Source organism: Podarcis filfolensis (genome assembly GCF_964270895.1).
Source record: "Podarcis filfolensis genome assembly, chromosome: 3".
NCBI lineage: Eukaryota > Metazoa > Chordata > Lepidosauria > Squamata > Lacertidae > Podarcis > Podarcis filfolensis.
In genome coordinates this window covers 91,891,959-91,916,141 of record NC_139606.1, presented here as the reverse complement: position 1 = coordinate 91,916,141, position 24,183 = coordinate 91,891,959, and the positions used below count along the sequence as shown (strand labels likewise).

At 42.3% G+C, this 24,183-nt stretch overlaps 1 protein-coding gene across 1 annotated transcript in view; it reads right to left on the bottom strand.

Moving 5' to 3' along the window:
• Positions 1-625: 625 nt before the first annotated feature.
• NVL (nuclear VCP like) overlaps positions 626-24,183 on the bottom strand; it is a 105,489-nt gene continuing 81,931 nt past the window's right edge. The window contains exons 16-24 of the mRNA XM_083605067.1: positions 18,675-18,779; positions 17,224-17,286; positions 16,556-16,675; positions 15,294-15,393; positions 11,543-11,649; positions 6,345-6,421; positions 5,727-5,815; positions 2,535-2,605; positions 626-2,145 (exon numbers count right to left, since the gene is read on the bottom strand). Coding sequence (XP_083461193.1) covers positions 2,101-2,145; positions 2,535-2,605; positions 5,727-5,815; positions 6,345-6,421; positions 11,543-11,649; positions 15,294-15,393; positions 16,556-16,675; positions 17,224-17,286; positions 18,675-18,779 — 777 coding nt within the window. The 3' untranslated portion in view covers positions 626-2,100. The remainder of the gene's footprint in view (positions 2,146-2,534; positions 2,606-5,726; positions 5,816-6,344; positions 6,422-11,542; positions 11,650-15,293; positions 15,394-16,555; positions 16,676-17,223; positions 17,287-18,674; positions 18,780-24,183) is intronic.

The window sequence follows — 24,183 nt, the reverse complement described above, 5'->3', positions numbered from 1 at the left end:
CCCACTTTGGACTCCTTCAGTCCACAGCTGTGATTGCCTCTATAAATTTGGGCAGGGAGAATTGCTTACTGGGGTGGATGGTAAGCCAATAGAATCCTATTCCCATCCTGGCATCCCAAACCAAGATGCGGACACCAGAACACAACCACTTGGATACCTGGTCAGGGGGAATCAAATCCCTAAAGACATGTGGGGAACCATTGGCTCTCCACTAGCCACACCCTTTCCACTTCCTCTTCCAGTTCTATGTGCTTTCCAGGGTCCACATGAGCAGAAGCAACTGAGAAGGTAGAAAATAAAGGAAACCGATTTGGAAGGTTGCATTGAGGGGTGGAAGCAACTGAGGAGGGAGATAGAGGAAGAACATGCAGTACCAAAGGTATTTTCCAGAAAATAAATACGATCTCTAAACAAATTATTCAACAAACTCAACACCTGGCCCTAATGATAACTGATGGTGCACTAAAAACACCAATACTTAAGGAATTCACAAGATTCCTGCCAACAACAGCTAGCATTATACTAGAAACTGGAAGGATGTGAGGACAAATAATGTTGGGAAGTATGGAATATAGCAATCATGAAAAAACCTAAGCATAAAGTTAAAGAAATGCAGAAGGGGGCGGTTTTTATGAAATGTGCTTTATTATGTTCACAAATACATTGGAATATGGATGCATTCCTTAACACCCAGTAATCTATGGAAATGCATCCTGAGCTGAACACTGAACCTCTTTGAGGAACACATTACAGATGGCTGTTTCTCTGTAATACAAGCTGTATTATTTATTCTCGAGTTACTTTTTTGTTTTACTGTTTTGCTGATGCTTGAAAACAAATGCATTTTTAAAAAATCCAATCATATCTGACTTTCACACCAGACACATGGAAAAGCAAAGTCTGTGTGCTTTCTATGTGTGGGAAGCAGAGGATTCTGCAATAATAAAGCCATGTTCTTAGGACACCTATGCAGCTGATTAATGGTCGCTATCTAAAAGTCCTTGTACACTGCTGTGAGGATCTCCTTTGCATTGTCTGGATTGGTCATGGGTGGATCAAATGACAGATCCTACAGACACTTGGCTTTAGTCTTGCTTCTTCAGCCCACTGCACCCAATTTTTTTTTAATATTCCCTTGTTTTAAGTCATACACATAAAACTAGTATGGGAAAGAATGTGGTATTTTTAAAGCAAACAAGCAGACTTCTTTAAATAATGTGAAGCTTCCCCACAGAGAAAAATGTGTTTTTCCTTAAGTTTTCAATGTAGTTTTAAGATATTTTTCTGCCAGTGAAAGCATTTCTGCTTGCCCAACAGCACAATTTCCCCTCTCCTCAGCTGGGCCCTGCTGTCCACTTTTTTATGGAAAAGCGTAGTAGGTGGCAGAGTAACTACCCCCATGGTAACATTACTCCTATTATCTGCCTGGCTGTTTTCCTGTCTGTGGGGTAAGACAGGGATAGGGAACTTGTGCCCACCCTGCAGCCCAATGTCGGATTGCAACTCCCATCATTCTTGGAAATTGGCCATGCTCTCTGGGGCTGATGGAAACTACAGTCCCACCATCTAGAGCATCACAGGTCCCCCATCCCTGCTATCTGGGCTAGGCTTGATGCGGTAGGTTGACTTGCTATTGCTTCTTTGTGTATTAACCGGTTCAGTTTACAGGCAGGACACTTAACAAGATTAATCAAATGTCTCATAGCGGAAAGAAAAATTTAACGTCTGAAGAGTGATGGGGAGAAGCCCATGACAGCTGACAGCATATTTTTAAAACAACATTTACATCTTGCACTTTCTTCCATCACAGAATCCATGGCATATATGGGGGTTCTGACCAGATCCAGGGTTGCTTAGTTACAGCCAGATGGCCACATCATGTATCTTATGGCCATATCCTGGAGACCAGTTTGAAAGGTTGTGGCCAAATGTTAATTACTATACAATGTGATAGAACTTCTGTCAGAAACGGAGTCCAGCAATGTTGAAGCAAGCAAAACCAAGGTTAAGTCCAAGCCATGAAGATGCTTCTGGAAAATAGTACACTGGGAGAGCTCCTCAGGTTAAGCAACATGTTGGGTATTAGGGATGATCCAGCTATCACCTGCTCAGTGACTTGCGCAGCTCTTCATACATTATTTGGTCCTAAGGATGCCGGTGAAGGGAGGAAAAACAGAAACAAACTCATTCAGTAAGGCTTTTGAGCCGACTGTACCATAAGGAAAACTTTTACCTAGTGCCAAAGATTGTGTTTCAGCATTTACAAAAGAAACCTAGGGAAAGGCAAAGTGGCTAATTTACTGGCTTTTTAAAGATCCCAGCTGCTGAGGAGGCAGTGTCCAGAGCCTTCCTTCTCCATGTGCCAGTAAGATTCCCTCCCACTAACACCAAGGCAGATGCGTGGTTTTCCCCCAATCAGACTTGTTTGGACAAGAGTGAAAGGGAAATTGGTTGCCTCATATTCCTTTGCACAATCCTTAGCCTTCTGTGCCACTCCCAGCTTAAGTCACCAGCTGGCCTAGAGCACCTCTCACCTTTCTCGATACAGAAGATTTAACTTTCTTGAAAGCTGCTTCGAAGTGTTTTCTGGCAATCTTGATTTCTCCTGCGAACAATACAGTGCAACAGGAGAAGGTTAACATGCTTCCACAGTATACATAATGAACTGTAATGAAATGAAACTTAAGGCTATTAATAAAATAAGTTTTGGGAAGAGGATAATGAAAGCATCAAACGCCCTTAACAATGAAGATTGCCCAGAGATTGAGCTTCCCACTACTTGCCTTCTAGGCACTTCCAAGTGCTCTGCTCAAATGGATAAAAAGGTTTCCTATTCTCAACAGTACGAAGAGATTGCACAACTTTTTATAAACAAAGGGCTGGATTCAACTACCCTGCTCCTCTGACGGGAGCCAGAATAAGGGCTCCTACTAGCACAATGGGATTCTTGCCCTTTACTCCATGGCTCCCCCAAATCTATTCTGGAGGGTCTGGAGAACCCCCAGAAAAGCATTCGGGGAGGAGGGGGAGACTGTCCCACCAGGTGAGGAGAAATGCTTGCTCAAAGGAACAATCTCCTTAGTGCAGTGTTGAAGCCCACCCAAAATCTGACATCATTTTTACGGTTCTTCATGGAATAAGAAGGCGACCCACGCCTCTCTGGCAAAGCAGGGACAACTGGAAAAGACCATCAGGCTCATGAGAGAACTTGCCTCTGTTCAGCAAATGAACCAGCAAGAAACAGTGCAGACTATCAAGGAGGAGGGAGAAGATAGAATCAGCTTGCCCACAGACTATTAGCTGGATTTGAGAAGATAACCTAGGACAGCTTCCCCAGAGACGGATTCCCACAATGATAAACTGGGCGATAGATTGTTGTTGTTTAGTCGTTTAGTCATGTCTGACTCTTTATGACCCCATGGACCAGAGCACGCCAGGCACTCCTGTCTTCCACTGCCTCCCACAGTCTGCTCAAACTCATGCTGGTAGCCTCAAGAACACTATCAAACCATCTCGTCCTCTGTCGTCCCCTTCTTCTTGTGCCCTCCATCTTTCCCAACATCAGGGTCTTTTCCAGGGAGTCTTCTCTTCTCATGAGGTGGCCAAAGTATTGGAGCCTCAGCTTCACGATCTGTCCTTCCAGTGAGCACTCAGGGCTGATTTCCTTAAGAATGGATAGGTTTGATCTTCTTGCAGTCCATGGGACTCTCAAGAGTCTCCTCCAGCACCATAATTCAAAAGCATCAATTCTTTGGCGATCAGCCTTCTTTATGGTCCAGCTTTCATTTCCACACATCACTACTGGGAAAACCATAGCTTTTACCCCTTCATGGATCGCTGCCTTGCCGTGGCGAAGGGGCTTGAATAACTCAGAGAAGCTATGAACTATGCCGAGGAGGGCACCCAAGATGAACAGGTCATAGTGGAGAGTTTTGACCAAACGTGATCCACCTGGAGGAGGAACCGGCAAGCCACTCCAGTATCCCTGCCAAGAAAACTCCATGGACAAAGACAACGGGCGATAGATATCGGTCATTATATAGATAAGGAAGCATGGGAACAATTGTGGAATTTGGATATAAAATTTACAGCATGTTATGGTTGAAGAGAAAATTATATGAAAATGATGTATCGTTGGTATCTAACACCAAGTAAATTGGCCCACCCAGGTCTTCTTTAGAAATAGGTTTTTAAAATGAAGAATGGTCCAACTCCAGTATTCTGCTAACAGGAAGAACAGTTTTGTAAACCTACTGCCTTGAAACGTTTATGAAACTAACTAATGGTCTACATCTCTGGAGCCATGCATCCAGCCACAAACTCTGTGTACGTTGCTGTATGCAAGGATTTTCTCTGAACTGTCAACTTCACGGGCCACAGGGAGATCAAAACACAAACCTTTTGGCTTGAGTTCTGCATCTCTAATTTACCAGGGTAATGCGACAGAAGGCATCACTCAGCTTCGCCATGCTATTTCAGCACCACCCTCAGCTAAAATGTGTGAACCAGGGCTTTGGTGTCCACTGAGGGGCATTTGGTTTTTCAATCTTGCATTGCTCTCCTTTTTTTGCTACCGGGCTAGAGGCTGCCGAGCCTAGAACTTCTCACCAGCAATAGCCTCTGTCAGCTAATCATTGCCGAAGTCCAGACAAGGCTCCAAGCGTCAAAACAATTAACGGATCCTTATTGATTTATCTAATCTGATTCAGCTTTTCCAGCTACCATCTCCGTCGCATGCCTTCTCTTGCAAAACATTTGGAAGGTACAACAGAACAAGCTCCATGAGTAGTAGAACATTCCAAACTAACACAAATTAGTTGTAACTGGCTGTTCCTCATCAAACTCTGCCAAATCACAGAGGGAAGCTGGGACTCGGAAAATAGTCCAAAAACATGCAATAATTCATTTTATTTGTTTCAGCTCCCAGCATAACATCTGTCATATTTGCATCAGCACTGAAGGACTTCATTCTACATTTCTGCGCAAGCACCAATCAAAAATAAGGAAAAAAATCCCTCCCACCTGCTTCCTGATAGTTCACTAACCTAATCTAAATGGTAGTTTTAAAATTTTGAAGATTGCCAATTTAAAAATCTTAAATCTGCTTAAATATTCTAAAGCAACCTTAACCTGAAATCTTCATATTATTTTGAGAGGAAACTCCTGGTATAAACAAAGCATTTAGGTGAGAGCAACAGCTGCCATTGATTCTTGGCTTCTCTACAAAGTCAGTGAACAAAGGCTACAATGATATTGCTGTGATGTGTCTCACAGTCTCATTTCACTAAGCCTCTTGAAATAATTGTTACAGCTGCTTGTGTGTGAAGCAGCCTTTCTGTATAGACAAGGATAGAGTCAAATGGATCAAGTTGCTCTCCCAGCTAGCCCCTTCAGCATAGTTGGTCAGTCAGTATAGACGGGAATCCCAAAGGAGTCGGCATGTAGAGGTTATTCCGGATTCAGAGTTCTATATTATCACTCCCTCTCATAATAGTAAACACAGTGACAGTAATGGAGTTGCCGAAAGGGGAGAGCTTCTTTGTGAGACAAGGGTTAAAATCTACCGTTCTCTTTCTCTTTTGGTTAGATTATTTTATTTAGTTTGTCTTGTATTGTATTGTATGATGAAAAGTTTCAAAAAGAAATTATGTCCCCAAAAAAGAAGAAAGAAAATCTTTCAACTTGCTTTCTCTTCAAGTTATTCTGTTTAATATCCTCTTCCTTACCTTTCCTGTCTGTGGCATTCAGCACTGCCATCTCCTCTTTCAGGGCACAGACAGAAGCCTCCCGCACTAGAGCTGAAAGATCTGCTCCCCTATAAAAACAAACAACAAAAAGCCAATGAGTCATTTTAGGGCGCATTTTTTATCCCAAAGGAGAGTTGTAACAGCAGAAGCGGAACGAATATGGGCATTAAAATGTCACTGAACAGACATTTAAATAAAATTATTTCCATTCAGGAAAGGTGTGCCGGTTAGTCTGAGATGTGCTCTTTTTATATATTTTGGGGGCAAACTGGGATTAACATGTGTTAATTTAGATTCTGTAAGCATATGCTGCAATCCTCCTTGACACATTTTACAGAAATACACTTGCTTTCAAAATAAACGCAAACTAGGCACAGAGGTTTTTGCTATGCAGAACCTAATGCATTTCAGTGTCATAAACAGGAAGATTCAAAGAAATCTGGAACATTAGGCAGATGTGTTAATGGAGATAAAAAGGCAAGAAGATGAGGATTTGGAGTGATGTGTTTATTTTCTACTACCTATAAGGCGGTATCATAGAAGGACCAACACTACCTACAAGTGGCAATGGAAGAGAAAAAAGAGAAATTTACTTACGTATAACTATCACAGCAGGGATTATGAGCAATTTGTTCAAGGTCCACATCAGTGTCAAACGGGGGTCGGGTTCCATCCTATAAAAGGTGACAAGCGGGGAAATATTTAGAGACATAGGGCATCAACTGCAACCACCCATGGAGCAATCGTTTCATCCTACAGCAGGGATGGGGTACATTTTTCAGCCCAAGGACTGCATTATTCCATTCTGGGGACAGGGTTGGATACGGCAGGTGGTTGGTGGGGGCAGCATGAACAGTGCAGAGAGAAATGAATGTGAATTTTGTGTTTGTACGGCAGGCCAGTCTCAACACACAATCCCATGCTCCTCCACCCAGCCAAGAAAGAGGCATGATCACACCTGGGGAAAAACACAAGGAGGATGCAAATCAGGACTGGCAAAGGGTGTGGCCTGGCAAGATTCCCAACAGCCAAATGGAGAAACCAAACTGTCAAGGAGGGAGTGGCTTTCCCAAGTCCTCCCTCCAAGCTACTAATCAATCACACAAACTATTCAGTAAGCTTGTCAGGAACACCCATGGCTGGCTTGGGGCACTCACAGGTTCTTAACCCGGGTTTCTTGATTCGATGCCAGCAAGATGTTGTTATTTACCACCAGGGCTTTATGAGGTTCTTAAATTACTCAAGGATTTAAAATACTTTTAAAGAAGGAATATACAACAGGAAAAACACTGAATCAAAAGCCTCACAAACAAGTTAACAAGTCTATAATGTTGTTTTAAAAAATACAAACACTAGTACCAAACGGCATGACTAAAGAGAGAACTATGTGAAACATTGCTTGGTTGTTTCCACATAAAACAGAGAAAGCATGGGATTTTATTCAGCAGTGTTTTTCTGCTGATGGAAGGCACTTTGACCCAGTGGAGGCCACCATCAAGCTGTGTAACAGGGAGGAAGGCAAGTTTTGCAAATCCTTCATCCTCTTCAGACCCTGAATCCAGGGGGGTGGGGGTGGGACACTTGTGGAACAATGTGGCATGTGGTTCTGGAGTGGGTAGTATGAACTGGAAAAAAAGATTGTCTCCCTTCCCACTGAAGGAAGCGACTGCTGCATCAAAGAGCCCTCTGTCAACATGCATGACATATCTAAATTTGCAGACATAAAGGCTTAGGCAACAGCTAAAAATCCTAACAGCATTGGGAAGAATACAATCACCAGACTTTCAATAAGGAAGGAAAAATTTGGCAGTCCACAAACAAGTTCTACCAGCCAGGCACCAACTACTTATATACTTATGCATCAGAAAGGCAGCTTGAGAAATTGTTTGGCAAATTGCCTGCCTGGGAAACATTTTTCAGTGACTAAATTTCAAGCCTGCATTTAGATATGTAGGAACAAGCCAAAACACGCTTTATTCCATTTACAGAAAGACAAGCATTGTCTTCTTCCAATCTTGCACAGCTTTGTATGCAGTTTTGCTAATTTCCTTAACACAACCTGAGCTAAAGAGCAGCGCCCACATTCATTAACCCAATCCCTTCACTTTTTTCCAAGAAAACATTTCATTAATCTCTACCAGTCTAAGTTTGGCTCTAGGCCAAAGTTGGCTCAGTCCTAGAACCAAAACCTGCTTTAAAAAACACCATTCTGTACTCAGATACAGAACGCACAAAACACACTCATTGTGTCAGCTCTGAAAGCGACAAATATGTGCACATTGTGTTTAAACAAATTCAGTTACTTGCAAAGTGGTGTTTAATCATTTTTCACTTACGACTTGAGAGCATTTTGAACAGAAAAGCAATTAATAGGGTTGCTAGCACAACACATAATGTTCCTACACACAAGTACAAATTGCATCAGATATTTGTTTTCTTCAAGTTTCCACAGAAGACGTGATCAAAGGAGTCAAGATCACAAACTGTTGAGATAATATGGCCAGATGAAGTAATTTGCTCTATTTGGACATGCCATGAAAACTCAAGCTTAACCATTAGTAGCTGTGAAATCCACTGAATTCAGTCTCTCAGGGTTATTATGAGGATAAAATTGAGAGCAGAACCATGTGGAAGGTCAGCGGTTCGAATCCCCGCGACGGGGTGAGCTCCCGTTGCTCGGTCCCTGCTCCTGCCAACCTAGCAGTTCAAAAGCACGTCAAAGTGCAAGTAGATAAATAGGTACCGCTCCGGTGGGAAGGTAAACGGTGTTTCTCTGCGCTGCTCTGGTTCGCCAGAAGCGGCTTAGTCATACTGGCCACGTGACCCGGAAAAACTGTCTGCGGACAAACGTCAGCTCCCTCGGCCAGTAAAGCGAGATGAGTCGTTCGTGACTCGACTTAACTGTCAGGGGTCCTTTACCTTTACCTTTTTAATCCACAATTTACTACAGTGGTACCTCTAGATATGAACGGGATCCGTTCCGGAGCCCCGTTCGCAACTAGAAGCAAACATAACTAGTGATGGCACGTCTGCACACACGCACGTCACTTTTTGCCTCTTCTGTGTATGCACGTGACGTCTTTTTGAGCGTATGCGCATGTGGCGAAACCCGGAAGTAACGTGCTCCGTTACTTCCCAGTTGCTGCGGAGCGCAACTCAAATGCGCTCAATTCAAAGTGTATTCAACCTGAGGTATGACTGTACTTGAAAGTACTCCAAAAGACAGTATTTACTGGAGTCCTTTAGCCTCGCATTCTTACACATCAGCATGTGATGCAAGACTGCAGATCAAACATTTCATTTCACAATAGCTAATTGAATTTAAATAAATTTCAAATGGTGATGTTCTTCACCTCTCTCCAAGTTTTAGCAACAAGGGCAAGGTGTGCCATTTATACCTGACAGCGCTATACTGCCATTTTTCCCAGGAGTTATTTCATCATCTTTTAACCCCATCTTTCCACCACCAATTTTATCTACCCAGCAACCTTGTAAAGCAGGTTAGGCTGAAAGAGTTTCAGAGCTAAACAGGGCTAAATCCTTCAGCGGAAGTTTGTGGGGGAAAACTGGGATGATGTTTCCCAGCAGGAGGCGCATCCTTCCATGTCAACATGCATAACTTTTCTACATAATTATCTATAAAAGGATTTGCCTACTGCCCCCTCATAAAATATCAGGGTGGTGTACAGCAATATAAAAACCATTAATATGATTAAAAACAGCACAAAAAATAATAATTAAAAGGACCGTCTAATCCAGAACATTTCAAATACCGTATTTTTCGCCCTATAGGACGCACCTTTCCCCCTCCAAAAATGAAGGGAAAATGTGTGTGCATCCTATGGGGCGAATGCAGGCTTTCGCTGAAGCCTGGAGAGCGAGAGGGGTCGGTGCGCACTGACCCCTCTCGCTCTCCAGGCTTTGCGCAGCTCTCCGCAAGCGGTGGGAGCCCGGTGCTGGGCTCCTACGGCTTGCGGAGAGTTGCCTGAATGCCGAAGCCTGGGCGCGCTGAGCTCAGCGCGCCCAGGCTTCGAGCTTCCCGCAGCTCTCTGCAAGCGGTGGGAGCCCGGCGCTGGGCTCCCACCGCTTGCAGAGAGCTGCCTGTTTTGGGGGCTGGGGTCGGGGGAAGCTCGGGCTTCCCCCGCCCCAGCCCCGGGCCTGCGGGGGAAATAATTTCCCCCCCTTTATTTCCCCCCCAAAAAACTAGGTGCGCCTTATGGGCCAGTGCGTCCTATGGGGCGAAAAATACGGTAACTGCATGGGCCTGTAGAAGACACCTGAAAGCAAGGATGTGACTGCTGAACGAGTCATCAACAGCATGGGACTAGCAATACAAAATCCTCTTCTAGCTGAAGCCAGTTAGGCCTCTTTAATGCTGGGCACTGCTTTTCTGGATAATCTCAGTGAACATGCTGGAAAAGAAGGACAAAGGTGGTCCTTAAAGTACAAGTTGTTCAGGGCTTCTGGTTCCACTCTGCCTTAATGGAGGCAGCCCCCATGACAGCAGAAGATCGTTGGCAAAGGAAAAACAAGGATGATTTGAGGGCAATTATCCTTGCAAATTGTCCCCCCAGGGACAAAGTGGGGTGGTGGGCTTCACTTGCAGTTCATCTCTGTATCTGGCTCTTGCTCTGGCATAGAATGCAGGGGGCAGGGAGGCGCTGTGCGTAAAAGCACTTCTCCTGGCGAAAACCCTCCAATGCCGCCATTAAGAAGCAGAGGTTTTCCTGTTAACTAGATCTTAATTGGACTAAAGTACAGGCACACGCTAGAAGAGATAAGATCACAAACCGTGGAGCAAGCCAACTGCAAGGTCTTAGTTTGAACTTGAGAGAAGACTTCATTCGATGCAAAAGATAGGATGGGGAGGGGAGCCTACGGTTTCTTTATTTAAAGTTTTCTTCTCTACATTTATGTTTCAGCAACCCTCCTCTTAATGTTAACTCATATTTGAACAAGTGAGGATGGAAGAAATTGGATTATAGATATGGAATATAACATCAAACGGAACTGTGTGTGTAAAAAAAGGAAAAAGGGAGAGAAGCTCTATTTTGCAAAAGTTTACGATAGAGAATTTTTTATTATTTATATCATTTCCAAAGTTACCTTGATGGTTGCCTATCTGGGCTCACAGTACTACCTCCTAGCATAAGCACGCCTTTAAAAAAAAAGGAAAGCAAAGAGGGCACTGGTCCCTTCGCCAGGTGGCATACCAAATATGGTTTGCCACAAGTGTGTCCTGATTAGATGTGAGCTGGTTAGCCATGAAGGGCTGAGGAACAGGAGGCAGCAGGAGGGAATCCAACCAGCTGAGAAGCATCAATGGAGGTTTAGAAACCAAATTTGTTCCAAAGTGGTATGAAATGTATTGGCGGGGGGGAGGGGGGAGATATGGTGCTGCTTTTGCAATGCATCTCTTGGGAACCTGTGATCCTCCAGACGTTGTTGGATTCAAACTCCTATCAGCCTAAGCCAACAAGGGCAATAGTCAGGGATAAATGGGAACTGTGGTTCATCAGTATCTGGAGAGTCATAGGTTCCCCATCTCTACGTTATGAGATGAAGAATGTCATAATCTTGTACCAGATTATGCATCATTGATTAAGGAGCAGTAGATATTGGAAATTAGACTAAGGAGCTTAAAAGATTTATTTCTTTTTTTAGCAGTTGAACAATGCTATTCTTATGCATTCAGTTTAGGTTTAACTATTCTGAGTACGGTGAAGCTCTAGGGAAAATTACTTTGTTTCATGCAACTTTCAAGGACATTGTTTTAAACACACACACACACTTACTTTAGTAATAGTCTTTAGAATGGCAAGGCGATCCAAAGGTGGTGGCAAACCGATGTAGAGTGTTTTATCCAGTCTTCCTGGGCGCAAAATAGCTGGATCTAGAATATCTGATGGAGAAATGATAAAATCCTATTTAGACTCTAGGTTCAAAATTGGAAGCACACAAGGAAGACACACCCAGAAGGCAGACCACAGGAAGCTTTTGAGAACAGAAAACTACATTTCTCAAAGTGCCTTCTCTCCAGAAAGAAGGAATGCCATCGTTTACCACAACTACATAGCTCTTCTTTACTGCGAAATTATGGGTTTATGCACATATTATGTTGATAACCCAGAAGCAAGTGGTGTGTTTATTTTAGGTAGCTGGCACAGTTAACTCTAAAAAAAAGGACTCTAGATTAGTAGCAGACATCTGATGACTCAGCATCCTGAAGTCAAAAGAAGGACACAGGTGGCTGACCACTCATTTCCGCCATCCTAGATGTTGAAAGGAGTCCTCTCATAGCTTGGTAAAGATTAATATGGCATAAACACAGTGGCCTGGTTCTGTTGTAACAGGAAACAATTCCCTCCAGGGTATAAGACTCATGGTGAACCTTGGACTTGTTTGCTCCCCTACCTTCACCTTTCATGCCCATGAGGATTTTAATTGATTTAATTCCATTTAGGAATGGTTGTTCTGCACCAACAAAAAGAGGAAAGGGTAGATTTTATATTAGGGAATATTGTGACCTTCAACAGCCTGGTTTCTTGACTGGGTCACATGAGTTAATCACAGCAGACAGGCTGTAGGTATAGCCACTGAGTTGCTCCCTTGCCACTGCTGCCAGGTTAAACCTGCATAAGCTATGAAATTACTTTCTTTATATTTAGTCAGATCATTGAATTTCTGCTTTGAGCTGACTTCATTTTTATGGTTCTTCGTGGAATAAGAAGACGACCTGCACCTCTCTGGCAAAGCAGGGTCAACTGGAAAAGACCATCAGGCTTTTGAGAAAACTTGCCTCTGTTCAGCAAATGAACCAGCAAGAAACGGTGCAGACTATCGAAGAGGAGGGAAAAGATAAAATCAGCTTGCCCTCAGACTAATTTTTTTTTTTAAGAAATATTTATTAAAGTTTTCACATTCAATACAAAAAAAATCAAAAAAATGAAAGAAACAAAAAAGAAAAAATTAAAAAACACATGAAATTTACAATTCCATATTTTCAGTACCATATTTCCCTGACTTCTCCTCACCTCCCCTTCTTGCATTCCAGTTCAAATTGTTAATTCAACAAGCTCCTATCCCCAATTTATAACCTTTTTATATTTAATTCATTTTTTTTATAAAAACAAATTTTGACTTATAGACATCAATATTTGTACCTCAATACACAAACCTTTTTCTAAAGTCGACCCAAATTCCATTCCACGAATTTCCCAATTTTCATATTAATAACCCAACAAAAAATAAAAATAAAACAGATCATAATTGTACACCCTTTGGATTCTCAAACCCCACCACCCCCTTTTCCGGTTTCGATCCCCAACAGATGTCCATCAGTCTTAATCTTCTATCAGCCTGGAGATCTCACGTCCAAGGCTCTTAATTCTCTCTCAGTTCCTCTCTGCCGGTTTTTTTTTTGATAGTCCTTAATATTAAACTCCAGATCTCGGAGGTGCTCTGTCCCAATAAGGTCCATATTTCTTCCAGCCAGACCTCCATACTTAAAAGCAGAGTCCAAAAGTCCAATTGTCACAAAAACTCCAGCTTCCACTTTAGTCAGATTTGTAATCCATAGGTCTTCAGGTCTCCACATAAGGAGATCTCTCCACTCTTCAGTCGCCAATTCAAACCAGAATTTCATCATCCAATACTTATTTTCCCTTGTAATCATCCTGTCAGGCCTCTGGTTTGATTTCTTATTTTCCTTTGTGAGCATGATATCAGGCCTCTGGCTCTCCTTTGTCATTTGCAAAATTACAGCTCCTCCTTCCTTCTCCTCAGAAACAACATATGTCTCTTTCTCCGCACTTTCAAAATTCTCAGAGTTCTCTTTTTGTCCAGCTGCATGGGCTTCCTGAGTCAAGTCCTTATCAAATTCCGTAATGTTATTTACTGTTAAGTTCAGAATTGTTACATTTGTAGACAAAACATCAATTTGGCCTTGTAACTTTCCCAGGAGAACCAATACTCTGTCCAGCCCTGCCTGAATTTTCCCTCTTCCAGCCATTCTTGTAGTGTCCCAAATCCCCCTCTAGAGGGATTTTGGTAACTTAGTATTCTTTCCAGTTAGAATCCAAAAGTCAAGTTAATTTGTATCAGTTCTTACTTATTTTCAATGAAATATAACCAAATTGCAACAAATATATCCAGCAGAGACAGCAGAAACAAAGTTCTTTTTTTCCTTTTTGACAGCTAATTTTGACAGCTGTCAAACTCCTCTATATCTCCTCAGCAGGCTCTCTCACGGATCACTCCCGGGTCCGGGGGGGGGGGTGGCACTTCAACTCTCGAAATTAGCTCTTATCCTCCAGTACAATTACTTATACTTGTATCGCCAAATCGTGAAATTAATATCTTTTGTCCACTAAAGAAGAAGAAATTCTCTCGACCTTAGTTAACTAGTCCTTGCTTTTGATTTTTTACAAGGCAGGGAGGCGGACTTCCTGTTTACACCTTCCTCGATCGTGCCAAATTCCAAAGAAAATTTCCTTAAAAAGTCCAATTTCCGTACTACTCACGGGTTGTTACTTTTAGAGTCCGATTGTTCACAGGGAAAGTCAGCGCCCTCCGACCATGGCTCGCGGCTTCACTCCACAGGAGAAGCAGTCGACTCTCAGCACCGCGCCGCTCACCCCGTCCCCCGTTCCGAAGCCTTTAAAAAGGCTCCTTCGCAGGTCGGGGGGGCGCAAATGGTGCCCGCCGAGTCACCAGGTTCACAGGCTTCCGCGCCTGTGATTTCTAAGGGTCCCCACGTCGCCGCAGCGGCAAGACCCAACTCCTGTAGAGCCGATTCCCTCCGGAGCTCGGAGGGAATCCGCCATTAGCCGTTCGCGCTAACCCGGAAGTCCCGCCCTCAGACTATTATCTGGGTTCGAGACGACAACCTAGGACAGCTTCCCTAGAGACACCTCACCTCAGAGAGCTCATCAGGTAGACCAGCAACCTGAGAGGCCATGGGTACGTCAAGCAATCTCCAGTCCTTCCTCCTGGCTGCAGATGCAGTCTTTTTATGTGAGCCAGCAAACAACCCAGGAAACATCCCATTAACTATGGTTTCACATTTCATCCACGCTAGGAAACTATGGTTAATGGTTTCGGAACAAGTCACAATATTAAGCTGCTGGCTTTGTTCCAAAGCTGTTGACCATAGCTCAGATCCCAGCTTCTTAAGCAGAGGCACCAAAATTCAAATGCACACAGTGTGTTGCTTCTCAAATCCCTAAAATAACTGCTGCTTTACACACACAATTTCCCTGTGATTGTGTGTATAAACCACATACATTATTCTTATTTATTCTTATTCTTATTTATTGAATCTATATACTGCCCTATACATGGAGGTCTCAGAGCAGCTCACAGAACAAGATCAACATAAAAATCACAATATATATATATATAATATATATAATCAAAATAAAAACAACAACCCAATTAACATATGCCGTACTTAAGCTGCTGATTTCAGACACGTGTACACGTGGCAGAACAGACACCCACACAAGGCTCCTAAGGTGGAGCTACAACTGTTTTAACCATTCTTACCTGGCCTGTTGGTGGCTGCCATGATGAAAACCTGACGACGAGATTCCAGGCCATCCATCTCTGTTAGCAACTGGTTCACTACACGGACACTGGCACCCGACTATGCAGTGAATTGAAAAGATGACAAAAAGATGTTAAGAAGAAACTGATTGATGCTGACAGCGCATCTTAGCTGACTCACACTGCTGACCAACTGAGAGGAACTGAGATAGTCACGGTGTCATAAAGGGGTGGCCCCACCCTTCTGTCAAACTTGGAAGTGGGGAGGTTCTAAGGATGCAGTCCACCATCCACGTTCTAGGGTCATCCAGCATTTCCATAGCCTTGTTAATATTATTACTGGTACCTGTAACACGTTCTGGGAGCTGTTTCAAGTGAAAGATGGAGTAAAAAATACTAAGCACTAGTTTAAGCTCTTGTTTGTCCAGGTAAACTAATGAATTGCTAGCCCATCCCCTCACAAATGAGCCTTTTTGTTTCTCTTAAATGCAGATTGCTGTTTTTATCTGGTTTACAGTAACTATGGTTAGTTTACACAACAGAGCTTCAAAACCAGTGGGTTAAAGTTAGCCTGCTTTGAGATTGAATGTGCTAAGCAGTTGCAGACCTCAGAATACACCGAGATGGCTGTGGAAGGTACCATGTATGGAATGATTCCCGCCACTTCCCAGAGAAAAAGAGATGGGGTGGTGGTAGATGACTCCTGACTGAGGGGCACAAGGGCAGCAGTTTGCAGAGGTTAAGGGTTGTCCTGGAGGTCTGCTGTCTTCCAGGTGCAAAGAGTCGCAATGTGACAGAGAACCTGGCAAGTCTTATAAACAAGAGCGTCTTTGGTTGAGGTCCTCAGGTCGGGATCACACTTTTAGGCCTTCCAGTCACTAACTATGGTGAATATTTTGCATCTTGTGCAAGACCACTGGGCCGGAACTTTGGTTCCCATAGGATTTGCATTGGGATGTTACTTCGGCAAGGAGAAAATAAAGGAAGTTGCTGCTATTTAAAAATTTAACAACTTTAAAGCAGGGGATAAATGAATCAGTGTGCAGGTTGGTTTAGGTTTAGGTGATGTGGCCTGAGGCCTCGACTTTGCCAGAAAGTAATTATGGCGCTTTGAGCAGGTTACTTAATTTCTTTTCTAGGAATAACAGCCAGTTCATAGGATTATTGTGAAAGCAAATGAATCTGACAAAAGACACCTATTTACATATTCCCCCAGTCCTCCAGTGGATCTAAGCTATTGGTGGAAGTGTTTTTAGGCTCACCTCACGGTCTGATCTCCGGGGACACAAAGCATCAACTTCGTCAAAGAATATGACACAAGGCGCCGAATTCCTTGCACGCTGGAAAACCTGACGTACAGCACGTTCGCTTTCCCCCACATACTGGAAAAGGACAGAGGAAGGAGGGGAAATCACTTTAAGATCTTTAAGATAAGTATCATATGCCCAATCATTTGAACAGGCTTGTCAAAAGGACCTGTTCAGATATTGCTTTACCCTCAAGATCAGTATTCTCCAACCAGGTGCCCTCTAGATATTTTGAGCTGTAATTTCCCTCAGCTTCAGTCATCTTAGCCATGCCAGCTACAGCTGATGGAAGTTGCAGTTCAAAACATCTGAAACACAAGGCTGGGGAAGGACGCTTAAGATTTTAACTTTTGTGAGCTTCAAGCAAGCCCTCTGTAACCAGAGTGCATGCAGAAAGCATCCTCCCACCCTAAACCATTAGAGGTGCATAGAATTAGGCTAGAATTAAACTACCAAATTCAACTTGTCATTTCACTTGCAGGCCAGCAGCTCTAACAGACCACTGTAAAAACGCATCCTAATAGTATGAATTTGGTAAAGTCAATTAGGCTGAGAATCAAAACATTTCACGTTCCCTGCAAACCCCAAATCAGTGACAACTGAGCACAACAAACAGAACTTACCATATTCAACAGTTCAGGGCCTTTCACGGATATGAAATTCAGTCCAGACTCATTTGCCACAGCCTGGGGAAGAGGCAAGGAAATAAAGAGATGCATATACTAATTTTATCAACATATTTTGCCCTCACTTTGCATCCATGAAGACCCTTCAGGCATCTAACAATACACCAAACATTAAAAACACACAAAAATATAACCCAGGAATACAGGGTGCTCCCTTATACAGAATCAGAACATTTGTCCATCTAGCTCAGTGTTATTAACAATGATGGCAGTGGCTTCCAGGAATCTACCCCAGCCCTATAGGAGGGGAATGTAAGGGGCTGAACCTGGGATCTTCTCCATACAAGCATGTACTCTTGTCATGGAGCCAGAGTCCTTTCCCTGAACTATCATCTCCCTACAAAGAAAATGAGTAACACAATTCAGAAAGAGGCGCAGCAAACCACTTACATGACCGAAAGCTCTGCAGACCGAGCTGGTTAAAAATGGTGTGACCTGGTACAACCAAGTGCCATCCCTTGCTACTTGGCTATGCTGCAGTCCAAAACATCTAGAGGACACCAGGTTGAAGAAAACCAGGTCACATCACTGTATGCGAATGAGGGGGAAATGGGAAGAATGGGGGTTTCCCTTCTAACCATCAGGACCAATATCCTCTGAGACCCCTATTCTCCATGAATTTACTCAATACATGTCAGGGCTGCACTGAGGAGGAATGGAGGGAGCCTCCCCCTGCTCAGGATCCTGAATCTTCCCAGGAGGAGGACAGTATAGATTTGGAATAGTGGCTTGCAGAGGGACATAGTTCAGAAGACCGAAGTTGGGAAGAACTGGGTGGTGAACAGCTAGGAGAAGAACTGGGAGAGAGAGAGTTAACAGACTCCCTTTTGCTGGAAAGCATCCATCTGCTCAGTCCAAGATCAAGGAGAGCAGATAAGGCGGCAGCACAGAACGCACAGTGGCTGCGAGATCAGGTTGCAAGACACAGAAGTGACAAGGGGGGAAGTGGGTGGAATCCTTAATTGGGTGAACACCTTCATTCCTAGAGATGGATTATTTGTTCTCTCGCTATGATCATTAAAATGTCTAACTGGTAAGACACTCCTCTCGCTTTGTTCTGCTTATCTACTGCCAAAGGGTAGGAGGACGCCAAGTCCCTGAAGCCTGGCAATACCCTTTCCAAGTCACATAAATTAGTGGCCACCAGTGCATCTTGTAGGAGTACTTCACACAACTACTTCGTAGCAATGCCTGGTTGCTTTACACCTGCAGCACAGAAACAAGTGCAAAATGATCTTCAGGAGAGACCCACAAGTCCAAAGCATACTCAAGAGGCCCAAGCTGGTTCGGACGCAAGACACACAGTGGAGCTCCAGATGTGAGACACCCATTTAATGTGATTCCATATCCCTTAGTACGAGCTGTTACTATGATTATATCAACGTTACCTTAGCAAGTAGCGTTTTGCCGCAACCAGGAGGGCCAGCAAGCAGCACACCAGCTGGAGCCGAGAGGCCAAGGGCTCTGAATTGCTCAGGATTCCGCACGGGTGCCTGTAACAAGAGTTGTTGGTAGGTGAAAATGGAAGTGCCAGCTATTTATAGAATCAAAGAATTGGAAGGGACCGCAAGGGTCATCTAGTCCAACTCCCTGCAATGCAGGAATCTCAGCTGAAGCAACCATGACAGACGGCCATCCAACCTCTGCTTAAAACCCTCCAAGGAAGGAGAGTCCACAACCTCCCGAGGGAGACACACCTTTGGTACAGATGAAAGATTCTGAAAAGTCTCAACAGGACATCAGGGCTGGGGAACCTCGGACCAATCCTGGTCCACCAGAGTTCCAATTTTCTGAAGCCACGCCCACCTGACAATAAGGTGATATCACCTCAATGGGCAGGTGATGTCAGCTGATGGGCAGGTTCGATATGGCAGAAAGTATGATTGACCCGATCCCCCCGCAGCTCATTAGCTGATTGTCCAGGGGTTCTATCCTGCTTGGTCACTATTTTCCCCCACATTATGACCTCAGATGATTGGCAGGTAGATGGTTCTGCCCAGCTGTCAAAGCTAGCCCATGGGTGTGGGAGAGAAAGATCTGGCCTGCTGGGCCAAAAAGATTCTCCACTCCTGCCCTACATGAAAAAAGAAACGACCTGCTAAAGTTGTCCAAAAGAGCTTAAAGATAACTTGTGTTCACAGCACTTGCTGTCTTCTCAAGCATAGTGACAACTGATAAGAAGCAGTATCGACCGAGGCCTGCGCTCTATGTGGGGCTACCTTTGAAGGTGACCCGGAAACTACAACTAATCCAGAATGCGGCAGCTAGACTGGTGACTGGGAGTGGCTGCCGGGACCATATAACACCGGTCTTGAAAGACCTACACCGGCTCCCAGTACGTTTCCAAGCACAGTTCAAAGTGTTGGTGCTGACCTTTAAAGCCCTAAACAGCCTCGGTCCACTATACCTGAAGGAGCGTCTCCACCTGCATCGTTCTGCCCGGACACTGAGGTCCAGCACCGAGGGCCTTCTGGCGGTTCCCTCGCTGCGAGAAGCCAATTTACAGGGAACCAGGCAGAGGGCCTTCTCGGTAGTGGCACCTGCCCTGTGGAATGCCCTCCCACCAGATGTCAAAGAGAAAAATAACTACCAAACTTTTAGAAGACATCTGAAGGCAGCCCTGTTTAGGGAAGCTTTTAATATTTAATAGGGTATTGTATTTTAGTGTTTTTTTGGAAGCCGCCCAGAGTGGCTGGGGAAACCCAGCCAGATGGGTGGGGTATAAATAATGAGTTATTATTATTATTACTCCTGAGCCTGGCGCCCAATTTGTAAACCATGGGATATAGGGAGCCAGTGTTACACCTACACGTCTCAAGCTTAAATTAAAAAAGGACTTGTTTGTTTTTATTCATTTTTTTATAAGATATTTATTAAAGTTTTACAAAAAGAAAAGTTACAGAATAAAAAAGAAGAAAAAATAAAAATACAAAAAGTACAAAAATACATGGGAAAAAATGCAAAATACAGAAAAATTAAATGGAAAATAATTAAAAACAAATCAATCTTTTCATATCTTAAGTTTCATTTGCTTATTTCCCCGACCTCCTTACACCTCCCTTTTTTGTATTCCCGTTCACATGGTTAATTCAGCAAATCCTTACCCTCTTTATTTTTATCTTAATTCTATATCTCAACATATTATAACTTTATATTTTCATCCGTTATCAATCCATTTTTACATATTCTTATTAGCCTTGTTGCTAAGGCCGCTTCATTTCAATCCAACATCATTTTAACATTCATTAATTTTACAATGTTTCTGCAAATAGTCTTTAAATTTCTTCCAATCTTCTTCCACCAACTCTTCTCCCTGGTCTCGGATTCTGCCAGTCATTTCCGCCAGTTCCATATAGTCCATCACCTTCATCTGCCACTCTTCCAGGGTGGGTAGATCTTGTGTCTTCCAATACTTTGCAATGAGTACTCTTGCTGCTGTTGTAGCATACATAAAGAAAGTTCTATCCTTCTTTGGCACCAATTGGCCGACTATGCCCAGGAGAAAGGCCTCTGGTTTCTTCAGGAAGGTATATTTAAATACCTTTTTCATTTCATTATAGATCATCTCCCAGAAAGCCTTAATCTTTGGGCATGTCCACCAAAGGTGAAAGAATGTACCTTCATTCTCTTTACATTTCCAACATTTATTATCAGACAAATGATAAATTTTTGCAAGCTTGACTGGTGTCATGTACCACCTGTATATCATTTTCATAATATTCTCTCTTAAGGCATTACATGCCGTGAATTTCATACCTGTGGTCCACAACTGTTCCCAGTCAGCAAACATTATGTCATGTCCAACATCTTGTGCCCATTTAATCATCGCAGATTTAACCGTTTCATCCTGCGTATTCCATTTCAACAGCAAGTTATACATTCTTGATAGTGTCTTAGTTTTGGGATCTAACAGTTCTGTTTCCAATTTTGATTTTTCCACCTGGAAGCTAATTTTTTTATCCATATTGTAAGCCTCCCTTATTTGATAATAATGAAGCCAGTCTCGCACTTTATCTTTTAATTTCTCAAAACTCTGCAATTTCAATTTGTCACCTTCTTGTTTCAAAATCTCCCAATATTTCGGCCATTTGGCCTCCATATTGAGTTTTTTCTGAGCCTTCGCTTCCATCGGTGATAGCCACCTTGGGGTTTTATTTTCAAGTAAATCTTTGTATCTTATCCAGACATTAAACAATGCTTTCCTGACAATATGGTTTTTAAATGCTTTGTGTGCTTTAACCTTGTCATACCACAAATATGCATGCCACCCAAAAACATTATTAAAACCTTCTAAATCCAAAATGTCTGTGTTCTCAAGAAGCAGCCATTCTTTCAGCCAGCAAAATGCTGCTGATTCATAATAGAGTTTAAGATCTGGCAGGGCAAATCCACCTCTTTCCTTTACATCAGTTAATATTTTAAATTTTATTCTGGGCTTCTTGCCCTGCCAGATAAATCTAGAAATATCTCTCTGCCACTTCTTGAAACAATCCATTTTGTCCAAAATTTGCAAAGATTGAAACAAAAATAACATTCTTGGCAATACATTCATCTTTATAACAGCAATTCGACCAAGCAAGGAAAGCTTCAGGTTTGACCATATTTCTAGATCCTTTTTCACTTCTGACCAACATTTCTCATAGTTGTCTTTAAATAAATTTAAGTTCTTTGCTGTCATGTTCACCCCCAGGTATTTAACTTTCTTAACCAATGTTAACCCTGTCTCCTTCTGAAACCTCTCTTTCTCAATCGGTGTTAAATTTTTCTCAAGAACCTTAGTTTTTAACTTATTCAACTTAAATCCTGCCACTTGACCAAATTCTTGAATCAGATTCAATACTCTTTTAGTACTAGATTCTGGCTCCTGTAGTGTCAATACTAGGTCATCTGCGAAAGCTTTCAATTTGTACTGTTTGGCTCCGACCTGTATACCTTTGATCAGATGGTCCCTTCTAATCATATTTAGCAAAACCTCCAGAACCAAAATAAAGAGCAATGGGGAAATTGGGCAGCCTTGTCGTGTCCCTTTCTCTATCTTGAATTCCTCTGTCACCACGTTATTAACTATTAGTTTAGCCTTTTGTTCTGAGTAAATTGCACCTATACCATTTTCAAACCCTTGACCAACCCCCATCCCCTGAAGATTTTTCTTCATGAAACTCCAAGAAATATTATCAAAGGCTTTCTCCGCATCTACAAAGATTAAAACTGCTTTAGTGTTGATGTTCACTTGCAACTTCTCCAAAATGTTAATTATATTCCTCGTGTTGTCAGACAAGTGTCTACCCGGGAGAAAGCCAGCTTGGTCTTTATGTATCTCCTCCACTAATACTTTTTTTAGTCTTTTAGCCAAAATATCTGCGAAAATTTTGTAATCCACATTAAGCAGGGATATGGGGCAGTAGTTCTTAAGTTGTGTCTTTTCAGACTCAGTTTTCGGTATAAGTGTAATATAGGCTTCCTTCCACGACTCTGGAGCTTTTTTCCTCTCCAAAATTTCATTGCAGACCTCCTTTAGTGGTTGAATTATCCAATCTTTCAAAGATCTATAATATTTTGAGGCTAGGCCATCCGGCCCTGGAGATTTGCCCAACTGCATATTCTGGATGGCACCTTCCACCTCCTGTTCTGTTATTTTATAGTTCAACATTAACTTATTTTCTTGAGAGATTTTTTGTAGTCCATTTGTTTTTAAAAATTGATTTATGTCAGTTTCTTTCTGTGGGCCTTGTGTATATAACTGTTTAAAATACCTCTGGAAACATTTTCTAATTTCCACTGGATTCTGTATATTCTTTCCTTCCACTTCCAAATTGGTAATAGTGTTAAGTTTTTGTCTTTTTTTCATTTGCCAAGCTAGCAGTTTCCCACATTTGTTAGCCGATTGAAATGTCCTTTGTCTCATCTGTTTGATTTTCCATTCTATTTCCTGGTTCATCATTTTCATATATTGAACTTGGTATAACTTTATTTCTCTCAGAATCTCTTGTGACTTTGGTTTCGCTCTCAATTTCCTCTCTCCCTCTTTTATTTTCTCCAAAATTTTATCTTTTTTCTCATTTTGAGTTCTCTTCTTTATTGCATTCTGTTGAATTAGAAACCCCCTCATAACCGCTTTGCTTGCGTCCCAGATTACTCTTTTTTCCATAGTATTTATGTTCATATAAATATGTTCATATTTATCTCGAAATAGTCTCTCAAGGTTTTTTGGGCCTTCTTAGTAACCTCTGCATCTCTAAACAAGGTGTCATTCATCCTCCATCTATTTTTTTTTTAAAATAAATTTTTATTAGAATTTTACAGAAAAGAAAAATAGAAATTCTCAGAATAAGAAACCATAAGTTACAGAAAAAAGAAACACAAAAAATACAAAGAAAAAATCACAACTAATTAAGAAAAATTAAATTTAAACAAAGAAAAAAAAAATAAAACAAATCCATTTTTCCCAATGACCTCAGATTCATATGCTTATGTTCTTGACCTCCTCACGCCTCCCCCTTTTTGTATTCCCATTTAGATATTTAATTCAGCAAATTCTTACCCTTTTTCAAATATTTAAGCTTTATACCATAACATATTCTATATCAATATTTTCAACCAATCATCAATACCTTTTTTGCATAATCTTATTAACTTTTATCACTAATTACCACTTATTACCAATCCAAGCACAGTTTTAGCATTCATTAATTTTATAGTATTTCTGAAGATAGTCTTTGAATTTCTTCCAGTCTTCTTCCACCAACTCTTCTCCCAGGTCTCGGATTCTGCCAGTCATTTCCGCCAATTCCATATAGTCCATCACCTTCATCTGCCACTCTTCCAGGGTGGGTAGCTCTTGTGTCTTCCAATATTTTGCGATAAGAATTCTTGCTGCTGTTGTTGCATACATAAAGA